This window comes from Triturus cristatus, chromosome 5_1 (assembly GCF_964204655.1).
Source record: "Triturus cristatus chromosome 5_1, aTriCri1.1, whole genome shotgun sequence".
NCBI lineage: Eukaryota > Metazoa > Chordata > Amphibia > Caudata > Salamandridae > Triturus > Triturus cristatus.
Genome location: NC_140587.1, coordinates 295821350 through 295847673, shown reverse-complemented (window position 1 = coordinate 295847673; position 26324 = coordinate 295821350). Strand labels below are relative to the sequence as shown.

General features: G+C 44.9%; 1 protein-coding gene and 1 long non-coding RNA gene across 2 annotated transcripts in view; one reads left to right on the top strand and one right to left on the bottom strand.

Annotated features, from left to right (window-relative positions):
- Positions 1 to 26324, bottom strand: part of TATDN1 (TatD DNase domain containing 1) — a 195367-nt gene that overhangs the window by 39820 nt on the left and 129223 nt on the right. The window contains exons 9-10 of the mRNA XM_085604980.1: positions 23270 to 23346; positions 19864 to 19934 (exon numbers count right to left, since the gene is read on the bottom strand). Of these exons, the coding sequence (XP_085461106.1) occupies positions 19864 to 19934; positions 23270 to 23346 (148 nt within the window). The remainder of the gene's footprint in view (positions 1 to 19863; positions 19935 to 23269; positions 23347 to 26324) is intronic.
- LOC146830811 (uncharacterized) overlaps positions 1 to 26324 on the top strand; it is a 90386-nt gene that overhangs the window by 20852 nt on the left and 43210 nt on the right. The gene's annotated exons all lie outside the window — the stretch shown is intronic.

Here is a 26324-nt window from a genome sequence, read left to right as displayed (position 1 = left end):
GCCACTGATTTTGGAATCTAAAGACGACATTTTGAAGTTACCGATCTACGTTTCTATTTAAGGTACATGCGGTTCTTTAACCTTAAGTTTGAATTCATTAATCAACTTAGAATTGCTCGTGCAATAAGCTTTAGTTTATATTATTATGGTACTTGATTACGTAGATATCGGGTGTTCGTATGTTATTATACTAAATATTGCTTACTGTCAGGATATACTTACGTGAGTCTTTGAATCTTCTGATCTTTCAGAGATAGGAGACTGTCCGTTTATTCTACTTTTTGATATTGATTTTTGGAGTGGGTAAGTGTAGTTCACGAGTACACATTGCGCTTCTGGTATTGGCATGATTTCTGTTCACGATTAATGCCGGTTAATCTCAGTCAGCATACTTGCCGACTTTCTCCTTGAAACCTTTAACCCTAGGGATTAGTATGGCATATTTCATGAGTATTCATGATAATGAAGTTTACCTATTTTCTTCTTACTTACCTGCACTTTATTCGGGTGATTGGTGATATGCCCTTTTACTATTCAGGATACTTTTTCTGACGACTAATTTCGTTGTTGACTCTTTTTATTTGGGGTGTGCGACACACATGTGCGGTTATCTCCCTCTTTTGTTTCCTTTTTTCCTTTTTCTTCATTTTTCGTTTATTTTGCCTTTTGGGTTTTGCCTACACAGGTGGTGGAGGAATTTGATATGTTGTTAGTCATTACCACATGTGTATTATTTCGAACCATGTAAATAAATGTAGCCTATCCTTTGTTTTTAGCCCTGATGAAGTCCTGGGCTGATAGCCTCAGGGACGAAACACGTGTTGGCGTTGGCTCTGTTTGAAGACTTTTGTTGAAGGCACAAGCTTGAATCATATGTACAACGATAAGAAATATTTGAAACACGATTGGAATAAAGAAGAAGAAACGATTACTCTATGGACATTTGTTTGTTACGTGATCTTCGATATATGAGCTACGTTGCTCGGTTTGCCTCTTCTTAATGAACAGTCCCGTTTTTCATTTGACACTAACTCTACAACATCGAATGCCCCATCAAAAATTTCTATTTTTGCGGTTTGGTTTAAAAGACATTTTTTAATTCCCCCTTGGACTTACATTTGGCTGGTGCTCATATCTATTTTTTTGTTTATGTCAATTGGATTTGTGGTTGTATTTTTTCGTCTAGTAAATGGACACTATCTAACCGAAAGATCTGCAATTAGATTAATTGATGGAACTTTGGCACCCCACTCCTCGTCACACATCATGAAGAGAGACCAGACAATTGTTAATATTAGTGTCAGGCCTGTGTTAGATGGGATTGTATGGGATGCTGTGAAATTTCAAATTCATGGTCCCACAGAGGTGATTAATGTCCCCAATGTACTTCGTGTTTCTATGGGGGATGTTGTAAAACAAAATATACGCTCTGATGATTGGGATGTCCAAGCTGTAGAGGCTCTTTTTTCTGATTTGAAATATTATGCTGCTTTTGATGCTGAAGATGTTTATTTAGACACAGCAAATTATGGAGAGTTGCTTTGCTACCAACACTATGGCAATCCTTTCCTGCATAAAGCAAATACATTTAGAAAAATCGTCAATTATACACAATGGGAACATTATCCAGCACCAATTGAAGGCAGCTCCAAAACTCTAGTGAAAAAATGTACATATTTTACTGATTTCAGTGTATCTGAACCTGAATCCTTTTATTTTAAAATGGCAGCTGAGTCAGCTTCCAAAGTCAGACTGACCCACACTAAATTATTGTATTCGAAGTCCTTTATGGATGACTTAGCTATAGGGGGCTATGAGCTGTGGAAAGATACCATTGATCTTAAATCTGTTTGGGGTTCTAAAGCTTGGCAGGTACAAGGCACAGAAGCTCTGCATCGTGCATGCCTTATCCCGAACCACATGTTTTTTTAATTCTACCATTTTTCAGACCACCTGCTTTGGATTGGCTACATCTAAAAAGATGAATTCCCCTACTAATCCTGATCTGGGCGCTTATCCAAAATGGGATAATCACACAGATCTGTCCCTTGATGAATTGCAGTCATTCATTACTAATACATCCTTCAACATTTCCAGCTTAGATCCTGAAGGATGGTTAATATGGCAGAAAAGTTCAGATTCCTGGCAACATCGTTTTCTGCGTCTACTCCCCAGTTATACACAGGTAAGGGTGGACCCCCGATTTGAATCTTCCCATTCTGTTACTACCTATTTTGTTGGAAAGTTATGTCAAACTTGGCTGCAACATTCCACCTTGGCATCTGTTAAACTTCATTTATCCAAATTGAATGACAAAGTAGATTTGAATGATTTTGTTAAGGGCCCTGTGGGTGGCAGGTCCAAAAGATGGGTGTATGCTGTTTACAACGAAGTTTGGAAATTATCTCAAATTGAAGCTGCTTCTAGATTAAGAGCTATTGATCAAGCAAATTTGAAAAAAGTGCTTGCTGTCATTGATAATAGCATTAACGCCCTTTCTTCCAGAATTTACACATTAGATAACATTGTTTCATCTGTTGTGGACATTGTACAGGATGTTTTATACCATGGTCAAAATCAATTGCATTCTATAATGCAGTTTGCATGGACTTTACAAACATTGAAGGCTGGGAAAGTTCCCTGAGACTACATGAACACATCATCTTTATTCCTGCCGTTTAATCTGACTGATAAACAACAGTTCATGTCCATGAAGGATGCAACATACTCATTATTGCATATTGAAAAGTTGGAACCTTTACCATTCTCTGTGTCAAACTCAGCTGTGTGGCCTATCCATGGATTGATCACTTTACCATTTCCATTGTTTACGTTCAGTTCATGTATGAAACACCATGCCTTAGGCAGGCACGAACCATTGGGTACCGCATTCCTGCATGAAGTTTGGTCACTCCCATTTACATACAGGTGCCTGAGAGAGAGTACAGGTGCCTGAGAGAGGGTAAAGAGGTTTATTTAAAAGGAGAGGAATGCGCTTCGACACCTGATCACTCAGTAGTCTGTAGGAACATCCATTTGCATGGCGCATGCAAAGTTCACGCACCGAATTTAGCTTGCATTCTGAAGGGAAATCCTGTGCCAGCCATTATACCCACTTTCACGTTATTAGCTAACGGTAGTTATTTGCTTTAAAATAATGAGGCATGCTGCGGGATGCTAGTAGAGATTCCGTACATTGTAACTGTCTCACAACAAGTATTCTGTTGTAAGAATGTCTTTTTCCCACCCTCGCATGGGAGACTGGATGTATCCATCTGGCCTTCCATACCAACCTTAAAAGCAGAGTTCAACAAGATGAGCAGAATAAGGGCTCTATTGTCTCAAAAAGAATTCGCCCTGACTTCCTCTCGTGAAACATTTGTCCTTCACGTGGCTAACACCCGCACCGAGGTGCATGCTCTTTTAAATACTGATCTCCCCCTTCATTTCGGTGCTCTGATTCATACTATATTCAATGCCTCGTCAATAACTGGCTTGGTGCTCCTTCCAAACAATATTTGGTGTGATACCGGCATTTTATCATTCTATTTTTTCAAGCGTCTTCGGCGGGCTTCCGTTAATTCTCGCCTTGACTGCTGGTGTGCTGCTGTTGGTTTGCTTGCTCCGCAATGGCTGCACGATGTGTATTACACAACAGCCCGCCCCGGCTGCTTCAACTGCGCAACCGGATGCCTGAATACTATGGAACATTACCACTGGCCACTTTGAGCGTAGCCTATGGATTATCCTTCCAGTTCTCATACTTTACTTGCATGCAACCTGTTTTCCATTGCCTAGATTGTCCATTCGAATGGGCTCTGGATTTGTGCCTGTCGAACACGGCGTTTCCTGCCCCGGATTATGATTGACTAATGAGTCCCTTAGTGGCTCATGAGTTGGACTGTTCTGGTATCGGGATTATGGCCTGTGGAGCAGCGCACGGAGTCCTAGGGAATTGGGATATATATGCGGCAGCATATGACTTCCTGGCGCGAAGTTATCTTGAAGAACATGCAAGTTGTCCTCTGATGGTGCTAGAGGCTCCGGTTATCGAAGAACATGTATGTTCATTTACTTTACTTAACTGGATGGCTGACTCATTTACTGAACATTACAATGACTTCCTCTTGGAGGCAGTTGCACCATATTGTGCCTACACATTGATGGATTAAATTGGCAGTTGTCCATCTTCCGCACGTCCTAATCCGGATTTTTTCATTTTTCTTTTTTACTCCACATTGGGCTGTATACCGCCCCTGAGAGATGTTTTAATTTTTTACCACAAATTTTTCGAACTTTCGACTTTCACTACCAATTATACGGCTTGGCAATATATGAACTTGCTTCTGTCTCACTCGAACTTGAACTCTGCTTTCCTACATTGCTTCCCTACTCTGTTTGTGATCCGATCAAGGGAGGGTGTAGTGGAGACAGGGTTTTATGTGCACACATTGCTATGTTAGCATAAGGGCTTTAGAAGTTAAACACCATTTTGAGTCTTTGCTGCTTTTGCACACAACACTACAGGTAGCTGTTATTACAAGTAAAACTGCTTGCTTCACATGAGAACGGTCTGTTGTTCACATCCCTAGACGTGCACCGCGACCTTAGTCTGAACACTGTATGCAAAAGCCGTCAAGGTCAAATAACAATGTATGCTGTTGAATTCAGGTTGAACGGCCTACGCTCTAGGCACAACAAGCACACAGCTGCAAATATCTGAAACTTGGGTGCCTTTAATATTGCATTTTACATGCATGATCCAGACACAGAGAGCAGAGCTGATCCTGTGATGTGATTCACCTAAGCTGATCTTTGAGCTATGGGGTTCCCCATTCAAACCTAGAGACCTTCTATTAGTTTATGAAACTAGTTTACTAGCCAAGGGAGGGTGGTTCACAAAGTATTATAGGACTTGTTTTCCACTATCATTTTTAATATGATTTCTCTCTTCATTTTCTATGGTATTGTAACAATGCTGATGGTTTTATTTTTAATCATTTGTCTGCTTATGTTAGCCAAAGTACTGCACCTTAGAGCACGTAGTTAAAAATAAACATTTTAAACTTTTCTGTGTCTCTGATTACTCTTGTTGTGGACTGATATGGCAATAATAACGAAAAGGTGTTTCTGATTCCCACCATTCCTGAGAGTACTCTAAGTCGCTTGTTCTGGGTTGTCTAATCATTGGTAGCTTCGAGATGATACGGAGAACGAATGAGACACTGAGGCTAGTCGGATAGGGGTTCTGGGTACTGAGGTGAGTTTTTTGGTACACCACAATTCACTGAGGTCCTGGTTTCCTGTGCATAGTTCTGTGCATGAGCAGAATCCCCGCAACAATATGGCCTATGAAAACATCTCAGTAATTCTACTTTCAGTTCAGCTATGCCCCAAATGTCCTTGGTGACAAGTTTATTTCTTAAGTTAACAGGGAGAATCATCCCGTTTGTAAGTTATGCCTCTCGCCCGATCATCGAGAAGACACCTGTGAGGACTGCTAGTCCTTTCAGTCCAAAAAGACTCATCGGTATCGACGTGCGAGACGACAGGAATGCAGCGAAAACAAGCGGACGACATGCGGTTGACAGGAAGAGGAGGAAGAAGCTTCAGCTGCACAGGAGAAATCACTTTCCATCCATGAATCCGAATCTCAATCAGAGGATGACTCAACCATCATTCAACCAGTGCAGAAGCAACGGACAGTGAATACTTCTACACCTGTTCCTAAGCCCAAACTATCGGTTTCCAGTGAAAAACCTGCTCACATGCCGCCACTGCATACAAACCATGGCGTGCACCGAAAACAGGACTCGGAAGCCACGCCTTACGGCTCGGCTGCGAAGGTTCGGCCTACAGCAGGAGCCTCCACCTCCTTTCCATCCGAGGCTGCAACACCTCGATTTTCGGTCACGGCACCGAAACAAAGATTACATATTTCGGAACTGAATATTCCCTCATCGAAAACAAAGCTTCCACTACCAAAATGCTTTACTTTCGGTCCGAAATCTCCACCAGAGCCAATTCTAGAGCAATTTCTTCAAAAGCTCGATCCGAAATAAAAAAGACTGCAAATTCAGCCTGGAACTAAGATAATGAGACAATCACCAAAACAACAAAATTCTAAGAAGCAGTTGAGTTTTGAAGAGGCATTGGACATTCCTGGTCTACCTATAAAGACGAATTGAAAGGATGCTGCAACTAGTCCTTTGCACATTCCTATTCCCACTTCACCAATATCACAAACACCTCCTCCACCACCTCACTCACCACATTTGTATGAGGCAGGTAACATATCTCCTCAACCTACAGTAGAGGATGATCAGGACATTCCAGATGATACACAGCCACAGGATCCTTGGGATTATTTTGATATTGAGTCTCAAGCAGACACTGACCCGTCACCACCTGATGATGCCTCTGCTTATGGGGAACTTGTAGCATGTGCAGCCACATTCCATATCACGTTCCTCTATATAAAGACTCAGTAGAGGAACATTTTCTGTTTGAAACTTTGAGAGGGGCACAATACTTACTGCTACTCAAAGGTATGGCACGACATTCTGATGCAATTTTTAAAGATCCAGTCAAATCAAGGATAATTACTCCACGCATTGACAAAAAATACAAGGCAGCACCATCAGTCCCCATTCTTAGGTCTCGCTGAGCCCAGCGCATGCGCTGGATCGGAGAGACATTTTGTATGTGCGATTTCAAAGTGCTGCTGGCTGGCCTAGCGCTTGCGTTCACGCGACCGTGCACGCGCGAACCGCTAGCCTTCAGCAGCACTTTGAAAACCTGTGCGTCATCACGATCACTTTCGCTTTCAGAGCGATCGCGATCGTGTTGACGCATGCTTTCAATGCTTGTTTTCTTCAGGTTGAGGGTCGCGTTTGACCCGACTCTAGAAATGCTTACATTCGCACGCTTTCAATGCTTGTTTTCTTCAGGTGAAGGGTCTCGTTTGACCCGACTCTAGAAATGCTTACATGTCATGCTCTGCTTTGTATGTGCGTGCAACGACGACACACTGCCACAAGCATTGGCGCACGGACTGCAAAGAGTGCTACGCTCACTGACTCCGTAAAACTGCACAGCTTAATGCATTAATTGTAGTGGGTTCTTAGCATGTGGTTTTTGTTTCTTGCCTGTGTTTGTGCTCACTCTGCTCTGCTATCCTGCAGCCAGCTCGTGATCTCCAGGGTCAGCCTGAAGTCACATTACGAGTTGCTGGCGCCAGCATCCAGCATCGGGCTTGAGTACCGCACCTTCTTCGCCTCCAGGAGAGTTGTCCCCCCGGGCGCAGAGGGGGATATTCTCCCCCGGCAGGTTCCGTTGCCGAGATGCGGTGGTTTGTGGACTGCTTTCAATGGGTATAGAGTATATCTGGAGCTTACGCTGCGAAATTTGCAAACGTGTACGTTACCTACAACTGAGTGACTCCAATATAAGATCCTTCTTCTGCACGCCTTCATTGGTATGCACCGTTTATGGTGCCTCGGCGGCCACCGTTTCGTGAGGTAGAAAGAACACTAGTTTCGAATATGCAAAGCTGTCTCTGTCATTATTGATGCGATCATATCAACGAGAAGCGTGACTTTAAGGAAAGTGACAAAAACTCAGTGTAAAGTGCCCCCTTAGACTATTCAGCCCGTCTATCTTATTTCACCAGTGACCCGTGTCAGATAGAAGGGCACATCCACAAGCTTTAGCAGGTGGATTCGTGAATGGCCTGGCAGGCGCATCTCCTTCGACTCAGACATTTTCAAATATATTATTTTGCGAAATCCTTGCAATATTTCTCTCACCGCAGGACAAATAGAAAATGCATCAGTGATTGTTTGTCACACGGAGGAGAAACAGAAAATGTACTCCTTCCTACCTCTCTGAAATTTGGCAAGGTTAGAGGACACATTTCTACAACATTTTCTCCAGGCAAAAACGAAGGCTGATGGATTTTTGCCAGTTTTTGGTTCTTGTTTTTATAGAAATGGAGCACACAGACTGAGTTCCAGCTGTTTATATTTCATTATTGCAAACTGTCAGAGAATGTGTGTCGCCGAGTGACCCACACATGCTAGTGTCTTGATTACATTTCGTACATCCAGAAATTCTGCTTGAAATTTGTGTTGATTAATGAAAAATTAGCTGGTGGAGGTGGGGGCGTATTTGCTGTGGAGTTCATCCCAGAGAATACAGATTTGTTGTCTCATATTACTCTGGTTGGTTTGCCTCAAGTTTCTTTACTCACCATACCATTTAAGTTACTTGATATTCAATGCACTAATAATTTGGTGAATTCAAAACCCCCATGTAGAATAGATTCCGCCCCCTTTTCCTCTGATGACAGAGTTGGGGCTATTCTGTTGGGCCTGAGCTAGTGAAGGAGGTGCGCTGTGCTGTAGGGCTTCTCCAAATGCACAGTGATTTATAAGATGCCCTGAGCCCACTGTAGAGTGCCCGTAAGTCCATTTGGCTGTTTGCATGGCTCACCGTGCGCACATTTGCAAGGTTCTTAAGTCAATCAATTTGTCACGCTTCCATTAATTCAGGGCTTCGTAGGTCTTGACGTGTTTTATTCTAATACTTTATGACACTAGAGGTGGATAAAGTACACGGATATTATAATTCCCCATTGAATGAAGGCTCTTCAAGGCCATTCATTACGTCGAGGATAATGGATGCATTACTGCGGATAATGGGTTTCTCATTAGTGATTCGACCAGCCTTGCCTACCAACGTCATCGGAATCGCACACTTCAGGGCTGAAGGTCTTGTTTACAAAAATGCTGCAATACAGAGATTTTTTTGCGGAAAAAGGGTTACTAGTGTGTGTTATGGTTCAAGGTTCTCATGTACAGGACAATTAAAACTATCGAACTGGGAGATGACCTGTCATGAAGGCAGACACTCAAACAGTAAAATGTTTTTACTTAAAACCTAATAGCATATTTCTTTCGCCTGTGGGTGTTTGTTGAATCCACAGTCTGTCAGCAGCACCATACTGTAAAATCAGTGCCCTGGTTTTTGTCCTGATGCCTAGAAGGGGCATATTATATAACATACTGCAAAGTGCCATGGTGCACAGGCTATGTGTCCCGATACAAAAATGCATTCTGGCTCTTGCATCGGCGCAGTGTTTGTGTGCTTCTACCCATGACAACAAGAAGCAGAGTCTAGTTGTTGCAAGTTCATCTGCTGCTCTTATAACTTTTGCCTCTGGCTTCCCTGGCCCGTGAGGAGACACCTGACTTCATAGCCAATAGGTCTCGCCTTTGGGACCTTATAAGTGCTTAGTCATGCAACAGTTGATGTTGTTGCACCAAGGATATTGTGATGGATAACTAAACACTTATATAACGTATAACTTATAACTAAATACTTATAAGGTCCCAAAAGCGAGACCGATTGGCTATGCCAATGCTTGTTATTAAAGGTCAACTGACCCTGGACTCTTTAGTACTGTCAAACGCAAGGAAAAGAACTCCCAAACAACCGGAGATGCACCACCTCCAGTAAAGGAGTCTAAGCTCATTGATGCCTCTGGTAAAAGAGTTGGGGCACAAGCAGCTAATCATATAGCCAATAACCAGGCTTTGTTAGCAAGGTATGACAGGGCCTGCTGGAAGTAAATGGAGGGGCTCCTCCAACACCTACCAGAGAAGCGTAGAAAAAGGGGTCAAGAAATAGTGAATGAAGGTAAGCTCATTACTAACAATTCTATCAAATGTACACTACATACTGCCGACATAGCGGCTAGGGGTTTTAACACCAGCATCCTAGTACGCAGAGAGGTATGGCTAAGGGTGTCAGGATTTAAGCCTGAAGTACAGCATGCCATACTTATTCTCCAGTTCAATAAAGAACATCTTTTCGGACCCCAAGTGGATACAGCGCTTGAAAAAATAAAAGGGACACAGAGGTACCAAAATCAATGGACGCTCTACAAACTAACACCTATTGTGGTTCTTCTCGTAGGCCCAATTACAAACAAGGCGCCAAAACAGATACCACAGATACTTCTGGGTCACAATACAAAATCAGGTACAAACCTCTACATCTAGAACCTTCTACAGAGGTTCTTATAGAAAAAACAATTTCAAAGGAAGAGGCAGAGGAAACAATACCCATTCCTCAAATGTCAATAACAAGCAATGACTTCCTTACCATACACCCAGAACACATAACACCTGTCGTGGTCGTCTTCAACAATTTCTCAACGATCAATCACAACAGACCATTGGGTCTTGGACATTATCCAACATGGTTATTGTCTGGAGCTCGTAACAACTCCAAATATTCCACCTTGCAGACATGAGCTATCTGCACACCATCAAGTCCTTCTGCAAAAGGAGATAACCACTCTATTACAAAAGGGAGCAAAAGAACCAGTCCCACAGCAATTTCAAGGAACAGGAGTAGATTCACTAAATTTCCTAATCCCCAAAAAGTTGGATCCCTACGACTCCATCATATCAGAACACTTCCATATGGTCAACCTCCAAGAGATCATTCCATTATTACGAAAAGGGGACTTCATGGTGGCTTTAGATCGAAAAGACGCCTATTTCCATATACCAATTAATCTTGCACACATGAAATACCTCAGATTTCTATTTCAAGGAAAACATTATCAGTTCAAAGTTCTTCCGTTTGGGATTACCACTGCACTAAGAGTATCCACAAAATGCCTAGCAGTGGTAGCAACATTCACCCCACAAGTGGGGGTTGCAGAAACAGACCTGTTTGCAGCAAAAGAAAACACGAAGTACCCACACCATCAATCCAAAAGCAATGCTTTATGGATGAACTGGTCAGGGATATTTGCATATGCTTTTCCACCTCTCCCACTACTTCCATTAGTGATCAGGAAACTCAGACAAACACCCCTCACCATGATATTAATAGCTCCAACATGGGCTCGACAACCATGGTTTTCAACACTCCTCAAACTGTCTTTAGTCCCTCACGAGAAGCTTCACCTGAACCAGGACCTCCTCACAAAGAACCACTGAACACTAAGAAATCCCAATACCAAAGAAATGAATCTTGCATTACCCCAGCAATACCAACCCCAGAGGAGGGTCTGCGACCCAAGTACAGACCAGAAAGTCCTGGAGAACAGAATACCAAAGAAGCCGTCTCTCCGGACTTGGCTGTCCAGGCAGTAGTGTCTCATAAACATGTGCAGCGATGCCCACATAGCTGCCTGACAGATGTCATTTAGAGGGACTACTCGTCCCAAAGCAGTAGTGGCTGCCTTCGCCCTGGTGGACTGGGCTCGTAGCCCCACTGGAGGCTCCTTCTTTGCTAGAGAATAGAAGGCTTTGATACACAAAAACGACCCATCTGGCGATAGTACGCTTGTGTACGGCCCGACCTTTCTTGGCGCCCACGTAGCCAACAAAGAGCTGGTCATACACCCGGAGCAGTTTGGTGCGATCCAGATAAAAGGAAAGCGCATGTTTTGGGTCCAGACGGTGGAGCCTCTCTTCCTTTTTCGAAGGATGCGGAGGAGGAAAGAAGGTGGGCAAAGTGATGATTTGCCCAATATGAAAGGAGGTGACCACCTTGGGAAGAAAGGATGGACGAGTTCTGAGGACAACTTTGTCAGGATGTACAGACAGAAAAGGAGGCTTGGATGAAAGAGCCTGGCGCTCACTCACTCTTCTGGCAGATGTGATGGGTACCAGGAATACAGTTTTAAGAGTTAAGAGTCTGAGAGGACAGTTGTGAGGTGGCTCTAAGGGAGCGCACATGAAATAGGTCAAGACCAGATTCAAGTCTCACTGAGGCATTAAGAAGGGGATAGGAGGAAAGAGATGAGTAATGCCTTTCAAGAAACGATTTACAACCGGGGACTTGAAAAGAGAAGGCTGATCAGGAAGCCTAAGAAAGGCAGACATGGTCGAAAGATAGCCCTTGATAGTGCCCAGAGCAGAGCCCTGCTGGGCCAAAGAAAGGAGGAACAAGAGAACCTCAGAAAGAGGGGCAGAAAGGGGATCAACCGCCTTTGCTGTGCACCATGCCACAAATTTGTTTAATCAACAGGCATATACCATCTTAGTGGAGGGATGCCTGGCTGCCAAGATTACATCACAGACTTTGGGAGGCAAGTCAAATGACGTCAACTGCAGCCACTCAATCTCCACACAAGGAGGTGGAGGCTGGACAGGTTCGGGTGGAGAACCGTCCCCTGCTGCTGAGACAGAAGATCCTCCCGAAGAGGCATTCGTATCAGAGGATCGATGGCCCTGTTGAGTAGCTCGGGATACCAGACTCTTAGTGCCCAATCCGGAGCCACAAGAATGACTTTGGCCCGGTCGTGCTTGATCTTCTTCAGCACTCTGGGCAGAAGTGGTATAGGCGGAAAGGCTTACAACAGACTAACTCCACATTCGCAACGAAAAGCGTCGCCTAGTGAGTGCTGCCTTGGAAATTCCAATGCGCAGAATTACTGACAATGCGCGTTCTCTTCGGTGGCGAATAGATCTAACCAAGGCTCAGCCCACTGCTGAAAGAGACCTTGCACCACCTCCGAGTGAAGATGCTATTCGTGATCCATCATGCACCTGCGGCTGAGTTCATCCGCCCTGACGTTCAGAGAACTTGCCAAGAGTTGAACCACCAGGGATATGCCCTGATGTTCCAGCCATGGCCAGAGGCGGAGGGCCTCTTGACATAGGGTTCACGATCCCACCTCACTTTGTTTGTTGCAGTACCCCATGACAGTGGTGTTGTCTGTGAACACCTGCACTACTCTTCCCTGGAGAGAGGGAAGGAATGCTTTCACCGCAAGACGGATCGCCCGCAGCTCTAGAAGGTTGATGTGGAGCCCGGACTCCGCCTGAGACCAGAGGCCTCTGATCTCCGCCTCCTCCATGTGGCCGCCCCATCCCAGCAGTGATGCATCGGTCACCACTGTGAACTCTGGTTGGGGAAGGGAGAGGGATCTGCCGTTGACCCAATGCTGGTCTGTGAACCACCACTGCAGTTGGTGTTCAGTGCCCTCTGAGATCTGGACGCAATTGGACAGATTCCCCTGATGTTGCGCCCACTGGAACTTCAGGTCGCACTGCAGAGCCCGCATACGCCACCTGGCATGATCCACCAGCAGTAAGCAAGAGGCCATCAGATCCAGCAGCCGGAGGGTCATCGTGACCGTAACGCGGGATAAGGGTTAAAAGATAGGAATCATAGCCAAATATCCTGGACTCGCTGCTCGGGGGGATAGACCCAAAACTGCGTCGTGTCCAGAACCACTCAGATAAAGAGGAGCTTCTGAGAGGGAATTCGGTGTGAATTCCGCACGTTGATGGAGAACCCCAGCGAATGCAGGAGGTCGGCCGTAGAATGGAGGTGGGAGACGACTGTCTGGGGCGAACCCGCCTTTGACAACCAGTCCTCGAGATAGGGGAAGTCTGGGACCCCTGAACTGCGCAGATGAGCTGCAACCACCGCCATCACTTTTGTGAACACCGGAGGTCGCTGGTAAGGCTGAAGGGGAGCACGGTAAACTGAAAATGCTTGTGGCCTAACATGAACCACAAGTAGCGCCGGTGGGCTGGCAGGACGGGGATGTAAAAATAGGCATCCTGCAAGTCCAATGCTACCATCCAGTCTCCAGGGTCAAGGGCAGGCAGGACCTGAGCTAGCATCAACATTTTGAACTTGCGGAGGAAGCAATTGACGCTCCTGAGGTCCAAGAGAGGACGTAGGCCCTTGTCATTCTTGGGTACCAGAAGTAGTGGGAATAGCCACCACGACCTACTTCTGGGACAGCAACGCGCTCAATGGCTACCATAGCCAAGAGAGCCGTAACTTCCTGTTGGAGAAGGCCCAGTTGATCCTCCGACATGCGATGGTACTGAGGTGGCATGGGCGGAGGGGTAGCCTCGAAGGGGAGAGAGTAGCCCCTTCCGACTATCTACAAAACCCACCTGTCCGACATGATGATGTGCCAGTGGGGGAGGTGATGGCTGATCCTGCTGTCCACTGATGATTGATGGACCTGAAAGGTCGGACTAGGAAAGTTTGGAGGCTGAAGCAGAGGTGGGGGGTTGGTGGACTGGCCGCTCGCTGGCCCCCAGAACCACAGCGGTGGTTCCCACGTCCCCGGCCACACGAAGATTGTGCAGCTTGCGCCGGCCTGTGGCTCTAGGCGGGACGTAGTGGGGCACCCCTTCTGTAGCCACGAAAAGGGCGAAAACCATATGGTGCAGGGCGGGTGGCGAGGCCCAAGGACTTGGCCGCAGCCTGTGAGTCCTTGAAACGCTCTAGAGTGTGGTCTGCTTTGTCGCCAAAAAGGCAACGGCCATCAAAAGGCATGTCCATAAGAGTGTTCTGGACATCCCCAGAAAAGCTAGTCGATATCATCCAGGCGTAGCAACGAAGGGCTTCCGACGTGGAAATCATCCTGCCTAGAGAGTTGGCGGTATCCAGCCTGCAGCCGATGGTAAACTGCGCCGCGTCTCTCCCTGAAGCAACAGCCTGGGAGAGTATGGCCCAGGCCTCCTCCGGACACTGAGGCAGCACTTGCGCAACTACGTCCCACACAGAGTGGGAATAACGGCCCAATAGACATGCAGCGTTTACCGACCGCAGTCCCAAGCTGGCAGAAAAAATAAATCTTCTTTTCAAGATGATACATCTTCTTGGATTCCCTATCTAGGGAATGCGCTCTTGGAAGTAGAGGCCTGGACCACCAAGCTCTCCGGGGTAGGGTGTTGGGAGAGGAAAGTGGGGTCGCCCGGGGCCGGGCGGTGGCTTCGGGCAATCATCCTGGCCATGGGAGCCCCCGTGTTGGGCCTGGACCAGGTGCCCAAAAGGATGTCGGTAAGGGCTTCATTAAACGGAAGCAGGAGCTCCGATGAGCTCGCCGCCGGTTGAAGCACCTCTGTCAGAAGGTTAGTCCTCACTGCCACCGTAGGCAGCTCGAGATGGAGAGCCTTGGCCGCCCTATGCCCTATGCAACCCCACTGCATAGGAAGCTCTCTCCTCTGTAGCCACGGTAGGAGGAGACAACATGCCACGGTCTGGAGAGGTATCGAGACCACTGGCATCCCCCAGGTCCTCCCTCCAGTCCAGATCATAATCCAACTGGTTAGTCATAGTCAGAGGGTCATCTGACGCCTCCCAGTCCTCCTCCTCGCCCTCTGGGTGCCAATCTGGCCTGAAAGGGACCCCAGGAGTGAACATGGGCACAAAGACACCACTCTGCGCCGGATCCGGCGTCGGTTGACGCCGGTCTGGCTCCGTGTCCACATCAGGATGGAGGCCGGGGTCGACGCCAGCTGGGGACACAACCGGCGTTGTGTGCGGTTGCGGTACCGGAAGAATAGGTGCCAGGAAAGGCGTAGTAAGGTCAACCGGCGCTGATCCGGATCCAGGCCTGGATCCATGGGGGCCCTGCGGCACCTGGACCGAAGCCGTTGGCAGGGAAGGCCTAGGACCTCCAACCGAGTCCGTTGGGCCCGAAGGCGCACCGGCGGAGTCAGGCAGCCTAAAGATGGCATGCATCACCTCGTAAAACTGACGAAGCTGGGCAGAAGTCGCTCCGGGTCCCTGGAAGCGAAGGAAACTCAGAGTCGACTCTTTGGGCTCCGCACGCGGAGGCACGGGAGAGGCACCGCCCGCATCCCTCGTCACGTCAGCCGACCGACGGGGAGAAGTCGAAGAGCGACGATGCTTTTTCGGCTTTTTCTTGTGCTTCGACTTACCTGATCCCGATTGCGAAGACTTGGATGATGAGTGGTGATGGCTCAGCGACTGGTCCCTCGACCTTCCTCGCGACCGGTACCTCGAATGGCGCAGAGCACGACTTGGGGTTGTGGTCACGCTCCAGGCAAAAGAGGCACACGCGTTGCGGATCAGTCACCGACATCAGTTGGGTGCAGGAACCGCAAGCCTTGAAGTCAGGCATCCCTACGTACACCAGGAGTCGATAGGACTCAAAAAGACGTCGACAAAAGTCGCTCAAAAAGTTCAGTCAAAAAATGACTGGAGGTACCGCTCTCTCCAGATCTGCACTGGCTGGAGCGGAAAAAGAAAGAACTGACGTCAGAGCGCTAGGGCGGCGTCTAAGTAGCTACCGCGACATCATCACGGCGACCACGACACCAACAACGAAAGGGGAGCCGACCGACGCCACTTTCCGACGCACAGAGGTACTGCTGACAAAAAACTTTACGGATCCAGTCTGACGCCTGGGGGTAATTCTAAGGTAAGGAATCTATAACTAGCTATTTCTTTCAGATTATTGTCCTAACAAGATTAAAGGGTCCTCCTTTTGAACCATTACACTCTTGTCAATTGCAGTAACTTTCATGGAAACTTGCCTTTTTAATCGCTATTACTTCTCTTAGAAGAGTTAGTAAAATTCAGGCATTAACTCTAGAAGAGACTTTCTTTTAACTACATAGGATAGGGTAGTGCTTAGAACCAACACTAAATTCCTACCAAAAGTAGTTCCCAAATTCCATGATAATCAATCCATTGACTTACCAGTTTTTCCTCTGCAACCGGACACAGTTGCAGAAAGGGCATTACACACTTTAAATGCCAAAAGGGCATTGATGTATTACATCGCCAGGACTAAATCATTTAGAAAAACTAAACAATTGTTTGTTGCTTTTGCACCTCCCCATATGGGAAAATCAGGCATTTCAAGATGGATAGTTAAATGTAACCAAAATGCTATGCAAAAGCTAAACGAATTTTACCAATTCCACCAAAATCCCACTCCGCTAAACAAATTGGAGCTTCTATGGCTTTCTTTGGGAACATTCCTATTACTGGTATTTGCAAAGCAGCAACATGGTCTACTTTACACACCTTCCTAAAACATTATTTTGTGGATGTATTGGCCCGACAACAAGCCAGTGTTTGTCAGGCAGAGCTTAAGACTCTTTTTCAAACAACTGCGACCCCCACAGGTTAACCACTGCCTAGGGAAAGGGACTGCTTTACAGTCTATGCAAAGCATGTGTATCTACAGCACACATGCCTCGAACAATTTATGTTACTTACCATGTAAGCATCTGTTCTTGGCATGTAGTGCAGTAGATCCACATGCGCCAAACCTCCTCCTCAGAAATCTTGTGCGGGGGGGGGGGGGGGGAGGGCGGGGGAGGGGGGGTTGTAGTTCATACACTTCACTTCATACTAACGCCTGTACATCACAATGCTTACATATACAGCATTCTTACATTCTCACCTACCCACAGCAAAATAATCGGAAGATGACGTTGTGGACTATGCGCAGTATTACCAAAAGGAGGAGTCACTCAGCTTCGTTACTTGAAAAAAACTACTTGGAACAAAATCAACTTGTAATCATCCAAGCCCAACACTAGATGGCGGACTTATGTGGAGCATGTGGATCTACGGCACTACATGCCAAGAACAGATGCTTACAGGGTAAGTAACAGAATCCTTCTTGTAAAATCTCAGGTACTCTAACCTGGAGTCATGATCGTCCTCCCTTTCTGCATAAATCAAAATGCCATCTTGAAAACAAGAAACACCCTGTATATCACTGAATAAATTTTGCATCAGTCTTTGGAACACAGCACTTGCAGACGCTAGCCCCTAAGGCCCTAAATGGCGTCTCTAATTGACGTTAAATTGCAAGATAACTGGTGCCGTTCAATCTGATTTTACGCTGTAGGTAAATCAATTGTAAAATACCATTTAAACTTTCTGATAATTGAAATCATCTTCTTTATATTTGGTAAAGGTTGTCTGTCAACCCAGATGGAATTGTTCAAATCACATACGTGGACTCAGACTCTCGTACTGAAGAATACTGTTTTTACCCCACCACAATTGGGCCAGCCTTTCAGAAGCCTCTGTACTCTCAATCACTCCCCCATCACACATCTTTTGCATTATTGTCTCACTTTCTCTTTAATGGCCAAAGGTATGCTTCTTACTTTATGAATGTTAGGTTGCAAACCCATTTTTAAAACCATGTTATGTTTAACTTCTTGCAACTTTCCTAACTCTTCATTGAGCACTTTAGGAAATGTTCCCATTCAACATTCTCTCTCGGATTTCAGCTCAACTAGCATATTTCGTTCTTGTGTACCAGGTCTTAGTTGCATTTTCAATGCTGTCTGGATTGTATCTTGTATTATTCCGTCTTCTCTTTAAAAGTAAATTGTGCAATAAATTAACCTGTCATTTTTATTCTTTCATCTCCATAATATTTCAGTTTAATTAGAGCCCTCTTTGTATTTTTACTCTCCAAATTCAATCATCTTTCACAATCACTGTGTGAAATTACCAGGCACACCATTCATTCACTAAAACGAATTACATTATTTATTTTGGCCATGAATTTCAGATATTTTACTTTCTTTCTCTTAAATTGTCTTCATCACCCAATATGCCAGATTCCTCACCAACAGCTAGTACATTCGACTCATCTTGATAGATTTCTGAACTAGTCTCAAGTATCTATTTTATTTCACTTGTTTATTATATCTTTTACACATCCATGCATAGTGTGCGATCGTTTTACATTTTATGCACGTTACACCTCTTGCAGGACAATCTGTATCATCCACCCAATGGGTAGAAATTCCACATCTCAGGCATAAACATTTGTTGCTGCCTTGTTTTGATTTTTTATGGCCAGTTTGTATGATCCCGTAATGTTTTTCTTTCCAGAATCTCTGGCCTTTATAATATCCACTCTCTCTACCTCTGCTTCACCTAGTATATTCATAGCTCTTGCATATTCTGCTTTCTTTTCCTTGCATAATTTTAACACACTTTGTTGTTAATTCTACACCACCTGCTATTTCTAAAGCTTTTAACTAGGTAGGCTTACGAGCGTTAGATCCCTTTTTTGTATGGACTTATTTGAAGTGTGTATCCTTAGCTGGTCCCTGGAGTGAACTGTTGACAGGCCTTTCTATCCAATTGACCCACACATCAAACCATAACAATCCCTGCCCAATGAACAACAACAAGGAATGTCAAGAACAAAACATTCCTTACAAACATACTGCAGGTCCTCTCTTCCACCCATATTTCCAAAAGGACCTTAGGTGTAAAAAGGCACGAGGGAAGCGTCCTTCCTTCTGTAGCTATCTATACAGCAGTGCTTTCAGTAAGTCCATTTTGCTCCAAAACTTTGCTCGCCACCATTGTAACGAATGCTACATACAAAATAGAGTAGAGGACATGACATAGTGAAGTCTTCTTCATTAAGCTCGACTTGGCAGTTCATACGATACAGCAGCAGGCAATATCGTGGATGCCCCACCAAGGCCTCAGGCGTTTTCAGCTTAGTCCACAGTTCTGCTCAGCCCAACCTCACTAACAGTTACAGATCATGACGGCATACCTTCCATGCAAACAGCCACAATTCAGGGAAGTGATCACACATGACACCCCAATTTGTTTTTCACAAGCATATGTAGAGGATTTTCAAATTATATTTGACTAGGTGATTTTTTTCTTAACATTGTCCTGCAATTACAGCTCTGATCCATCAGAGCATAACAATCAGATAATGATTGCAGGACAAGACCAGTAAATATTCAGCATGTTTAGAGCAATCCTACTTCACACGTAGGGTACATGTTTCCACCTTGTTAAATAGTCATGCTGGTGCTAGCTTTTACAGTGCCCTCAAACAGCTATCTCCTCAGTCAATGTATCAAAAAGATAAAACAAGCCGGACTCCTGTCATGAAACCAAAGACCTGTGACAAGCTACTGATTCGGGAATTTACAAAGTACTTTACATAGTTAAATGGAAATTGGAGTTAAGGCTTTTTAAATATTCTTTATTTCTTCAAATGTAGAAAATTACTCTGAAGCACACGTAAACTTATTTAAAATTTCAGCTTACCAGTCTCGATCATTAATCGTTCACTGGGAATGGTTTTTAGCACTTCCAAATTGGCCTCTGTTTTCAATGAGCTAGGAGATTAATGTAATACATTGGTAAGAGTCTTGCAGGAGAAATACATATAAATAAATATACTTTATATGTACATTATGAAGCTGCACTGTTGACAATGAGAAGAGGGAAATGCCTTATCTAATTGTTTAATATGCAACAACGAGTGATAAAATTTTAAAGCTAAAAAATATCAATAACTATTCACAGTAATTGGCGTCCAAAATAAACATTTCTTGCAATGATTTGCACAGATCCTTTGCACCAACTCTGCCACTTCCTATGAACTGTTTTCCATCCCTGAATCAAGACACAAGCAGAATGTGAGAATAAGCAGAGGTTCACAAAAATCTGCCACTTTTTATTTTCAATTGTTGGCTGGTTATAAACCAAAGCTTGGCAATGCTACTTTAAAGGTGACTTTAGCCAAACACAAACACGACAGAGCACTTTTTCCTGCATATGGCTTCCCAGTGCAAGGTAGGTTACAAGCTTTTCAAGTAAAAAAATCTAAAAGGGTGACTAACACATAACAATCTCAATATTAATATGAGATTGAAGGGAGGGAGCGAAAGATGGAGAAAGACTGAGGGGAAGAGAGCACAGGCAAGAGGGACAGGAAAAGAGATCAGAAAACGTTTTGTCTGATTTTGTAGGGTAGTAGAAAGAAGCAGGATGGTCCTGAGAGACTACTGGTCTTGCAATACTGCAGCTAAATTAGCATCGAGGATGGAGACAAACAGACATACACCAACCCACACCCATCGTTCTGGTAGAGAGAATAATCTTCTCTTTATTGAATAACGCTGCTTTTCTTCCTTTACATATCCCACCATAAGTCTATTAAGAATCATTCTATTTTGTGTCCCATCTTTTGTTCAAAGTGCACTTTCATCTCAGAGTTTACTACAAACAAATTAGGAACGCCAAGTCTAACTATTTCAGACACCAATTAGATCAAGCGGCAAACCGCCCTAAGAAACTTTTCGAATTGGTCAAACAACAATCAATTGTAGGTCCTAACCTATCGGAACCTGGAAGCAGTCTACCCTCATGTGACGATCTCGCCTCTTTCTTCATTGAGAAATCTAAACTCATATCATCCGACCTCGCTGCTAAGAATACTGGTCTCCTTTCCGCCAGGGCAGCCTCTTCACCTGTCCTCTTTGAAAAGCTCAACTCTACCCCCCTGATCTTTAAGAACAATGCGGCCTGGGACACCTTTACCCCGCTCAGTGAACAAGACATCAAAAAGATTCTCCTGAATATCAACCCTTCCAATCACTTCAGTGACCCGTTACCCCCCTCCAAAGGAAATCAAGAACGCACTCATCCCCACCTGGACAAGGATTGTAAACGCGTCTCTGTCACAAGGCACAATCCCTGAGTGCTTAAAAGCCGCCCAAGTATCCCCCATACTAAAAAAACCTAACGCGGATAGGACAGACCTCAACAATTTCCAACCTATCTCCAACATACCCACCCTTGCGAAACTCCTTGAAAAATGCGTTCAATTCCAACTCTGTGCTCACATTGAGAACTACCAGCTCTTGGACCAACATCAATCTGGCTTTCGGAAGGGGCATAGCACTGAATCGGCACTCATTCTTGTGATTGATGACATTCTAAAGATTCTCAAAATGAATCCTGCCTCCTGATCCTCCTTGACCTCTCCTCTGCCTTCGACACGGTCAACCATGACAACCTCTTAACCATCCTGCAAAACAGGATGGGTTTTGGTGATCAGGTGTTACAGTGGTTCTCGTCCTTCCTCCATCACAGAACGCAAAGAGTCAAGGCAAATCACTCTCTCTCCAAGCCCTCGCCTGTTCTCATGGGGTCCCCCAAGGATCCGCTTTATCCACTATCCTCTTCAACCTTTTCTTGGAACCATTAGCTAATGCACTGAACTCCATGGATATTAATTTCCACATGTATGCCGATGACACACAACTCTACTTGAAAATCTCATCCCCTGAAAACCTAATATCACTTAACTCCATCCTAACGTTTACTCAAAATTGGCTAACTGTGAACCATCTCCTGCTCAACACCTCAAAAACAGAATTCTTGCTCGTCTCCCCTCTGAATTACACCCCCAAACTTGACCTCTGGATGAGTCACCTCACTGCGTTCAACTGCACTCCGCTCATCGTAAACTCTGCCAAATCTCTAGGAGTCACCTTAGACAAGAACCTGAGTATGAAAAATCATATCAGTAACACATGTAAAGGAGCAAACCACTTGATAAGGACACTAAGAAACATCAAACCTTTCCTTCCACTTAAGGAGTTCAAACAGGTGGTTCAAGCGCTTGTTCTACCGAGGCTAGATTACGGCAATGCTACCCTTTGTGGCCTGCCCAAATACACTTTGGCTCCGCTAAGGGCCTCACTGAATGCTGCTGCGAGATTGGTTACAGGCACCAAACGCAATGAGCGCATTTCGCCAGTCTTAAAATCTCTAAATTGGCTCCCCTATGAAGCACGAATCCAGCTAAAAATTGCCACGATGACACACAATGCTATCCACTTCAAGACGCCCAGGTATCTGGCGCAAAAACTTGAACTATCTTGTGGTGTAAGAGACTCTAGAAGCGCTACTACTTTACTCTTGAAACCACCTATCCTTAACAAAAAAAGAACCTCTAACAGAGCCTTCTCTGGTGCGGCTCCTAAGATATGGAACTCTCTTCCTCCAGAAATACGCAGAATCACCAGAACAACGGTGTTCAAGCTGGAAGTCAAAAGATTCCTGTTGAATAAACTCCTTAAGTAATTGGGCTAACCCCTGGGCCCGTTGACATTGTTCTTTCTTCATTGTCGTTACACTGTACTGTGCTTAACATTTCTTCCATGTGAAGTCTCGTGCACTTTATGATTCTTTTGTGTATTTTACTTGTGACTGTTACGTTATTAGCCTTCCAGTTCTAATGTGATTGTTAAGCGCTCTGATATCCCTTGGGATCTTGTTCGCGCTATATAAAACTTTATATAAATAAATAAATAGATAAATAAGCAGGTTATAATAAGCATTCAATATGTGCATCTTAGCATTTGTCTGGTGTAGTGAAATCAAGCCAATAGAATGTGTCTTGTATTGAACTTCACTTGTTATAAACTCATAAAAATATTTTACATGCATGGTCCGTTGCTCTATTGTACTCAACCAACTGAAGCTCTAGTAGAGAGAAACCTAGGGAGAAACCTAGGACCGGCTTAAATGGCCCCTCTCATTTGGTACTGCACATAATTCAATTAGTCAGACTACAACATTATGACATTGCACAATACTTTTTCCAAATGGAGGAGCCATGTTATATTACATCAGTATTGTTTAACAAACTGTAACTTACCAACCATTTATGCCAATGTAAAGATCCAGATCTATGACAGCCGCTGCCTCTTCCTTGGTCCCATCAAACGAATGGACCTACAGATAAAACCATACTTAAATTAAAGCTACCTTCTACAAGTTCAGATTAGTTAGCACTACCAGTTTATTATCCCTCTGGATAGTAATGTATTGAAGTTCTGTACTAAATTATAACATTGTTTACCAGTGCTTATATTGTTTGTTCGTGTTTGAACAATGTGATCTACACATACCATCACAGAATTATTAAGCACCAATACCAAGCTACTGTATATTAATTATTTGGCGGGACCGGAGGCTCCGATTATGCTTCTCAATCTTTACTGCCAAAAATGCACCAGACAATGAAAAAACTGTAAACATTTCATAATACTACATGTCCCATGAGGCTTTGAACCACGCCTTTCAAAACCCACCAATAGTCTGTCGATAACCAGTACAAAATAGTGAGGCACAATCTTCCTGCCTCTTTCTTTGCTGCTCCGCAGTCAAGATAAGTGCCTCTCTATTTTGTTGCTTTACAGGCTTCAAGTTAATGCTGTGCAATCTGTGCTATCTATTCACGTATGCCTGCAGCTTCGCCGCTTGTTATCTGCTTGTGTAATCTCTTCGTTTCATGTTTGGTCAGCGCTCTGCGCCTGCTTGATTCACAGGACCGCTCCTCTGTCACTTCTTCTTTTTCCTTATCGGCGCATGTTGCGCCTTAAGGTTGTTTATTTGAATTATTTAATTTCTTTGTTTTTTCCCCCTATGGAGCTTTTATTTGCCACTCTACCCCGTTTTTGCCTTTTTCCGTAGAGCACGTTGTGCGCAGCCGCACATCAGGTGGCAGCACCTCCTGCCAATGAGGTCATGTGTGCAGCCCAATTGGGCTACACACATGCCCCTCTATGGAAGCCTGCCAGAGCATCTCTCTTTCATGCTTGGCAGCTTCCAAAAGACATCGCCGAAGCCGCTTCTCCCCGGGCTGCAAAAGCAGGGGATCTCCGCAGTCCTTCAGTTACCAGGGCATTTAAAAAAAGACTACTTTCAGGTCACTCAGGGACTTCTATTGCCTGTATAAGTACTGCTATTCACATATTGGTAACTTCTTTTTAGAGGCATGCAGACAGCTTATTTCTCCCATTGACGTACTGACTCTGGGCTGAGCAGGACAGTAACAATTTAGCTTTTTGGTCTTCCATTCCTTCCTTGATATATATTTATACTTTGGTTGGCATTTGCTTCCCTCTGGGGACTTTGAGTGAGGTGTTCCCTACCCTTTTGTGAATATGTCTGACTATGAGACCTTTGACCAAGGTCTAGCAGCCTATGGCCTGGACGAGGACGAAGATTATGGTTATGATGATGGCATGGAGGCCATTATTGATGAATTGGTCCAGAGATCTCCTGGTAAGACTCTCAGCTCAGCACTTCTACCCATTTCTCAATGCTTATATAAGCTTGCAGGATGCTCGTCCACTCCACCCCTCCCCCCCCGGGATCCACCTCCCATTCTTCCCTTCTACTCCGTCAAGGTGATTGCTAAAGTGACTGAAGGGACTTTGCCTGATCATGCTTACAGTGCAGGCTCCCTTCCACTCCCCTTCCCTCTCCTCCCTCTTTCCCCTCAGCCTTTGCCCCAGCCACTAACACAGATACCTCTTTCTCTAAGGGATCCCAGGCTCACAAACGCTCTAAAAAGCACAAGCGCTCCATAGCTCCTTCCATTGCATCCCCCTTCACCTTCGACCCACATTTGCCTCACAAAACTGCCCTCACTCGTGATATTGATGGATCCATGCAGACCTTCCTTAAGAAGTACAAAGACCCAAAAAAGGACATTGATAGAGCACTTTGTGCATGCCAAGATAAACTCCTTGACGTTTCTGGCCCCTTGCCCAAGATCTTAGAATTGTCCTTCCAAGCCCAAGAGACAGGGGTTCCTGTTAATCCGGAGTGGCTTACTGGTTGGATTCAAAGGGCAAATGGCCTCTTGGGCAACGCTAATTGTGCGCTGGCCTCAGAGCACCGGAAGTCCATGCTTCTTCAAATTGACCTGCAATTGGTGGAACTGGCTAGTGTAGAACCGGGCTCCCTGGCAGAAGCCCAATTCTTTAGTGACCGATTTGTTAAGGATGTAGCCAAATTCGTCAATACATTCATCTCTCTTGACAAATCCCAAACTTCACTAAAACGAGTTTTCAACACCCTTTCTGACAGGGCCGGTCATGGCAGAGGACGCTTGAATGGCCGCTTCAACCCCCAAGGTCCTCCTCGTGGGTTCAACCCCAGGCGTAGAGGTTACGCCCAAGATACGGCCCAAGCGGGATTTTACCCTACAAGATCCAGAGGATTCCGGGGCAGTCTTAATTGAGGAGTCAACAGAGGATTCTGTAACTCCACAATCAATCTGCAGGTAATGGCTCCCATAACCCCTTCCGAGCTGGGGGGAGACTGAAGTACTTTATGCACAATTGGGCAAAGATCACTTCAATTCTTAGGTTCTGAATACTGTTCAAGGTTATCAATTGGAACAGTCTCAAACTCCCTATCAAGACTCTCCATCTCCCTTTTTCCCAACAAGACAAGTCTTTTATAGACTCCAAACTTCTGGAACTTTCATCAAAACAGGCAATTGCGTTGACATCCCCTTACCCCAGGGGTTTCTGCAGCAATGTGTTCCTGGTACAAAAGAAAGGTGGGGGTCAAAGATTAGTTCTGAATCTCAGAAATGTCAAACCTTTTGTGATTTACCGTTATTTCAAGATGGAGGGCATCCATCTACTAAGGGATCTTCTTCAGGAACGAGATTGGATGGTTCTTCTAGATCTCAAAGATGCCTATCTATCAGTCTACATTTACCTCTCTCATCGCCGGTACCTGCAGTTCCGCTGGAAAGGCCAATGATACGAGTATCAATCTCTCCTGTTTGGTCTATCCTTGGCTCCCTGGGTGTTCACCAAACTTTTGAAACTAGTGGTTGTCCGTTTAAGAGATGGTGGTTCGCATGATCGTCTATCTGAATGACATGCTCTTCTTGGCTCAAGATCACT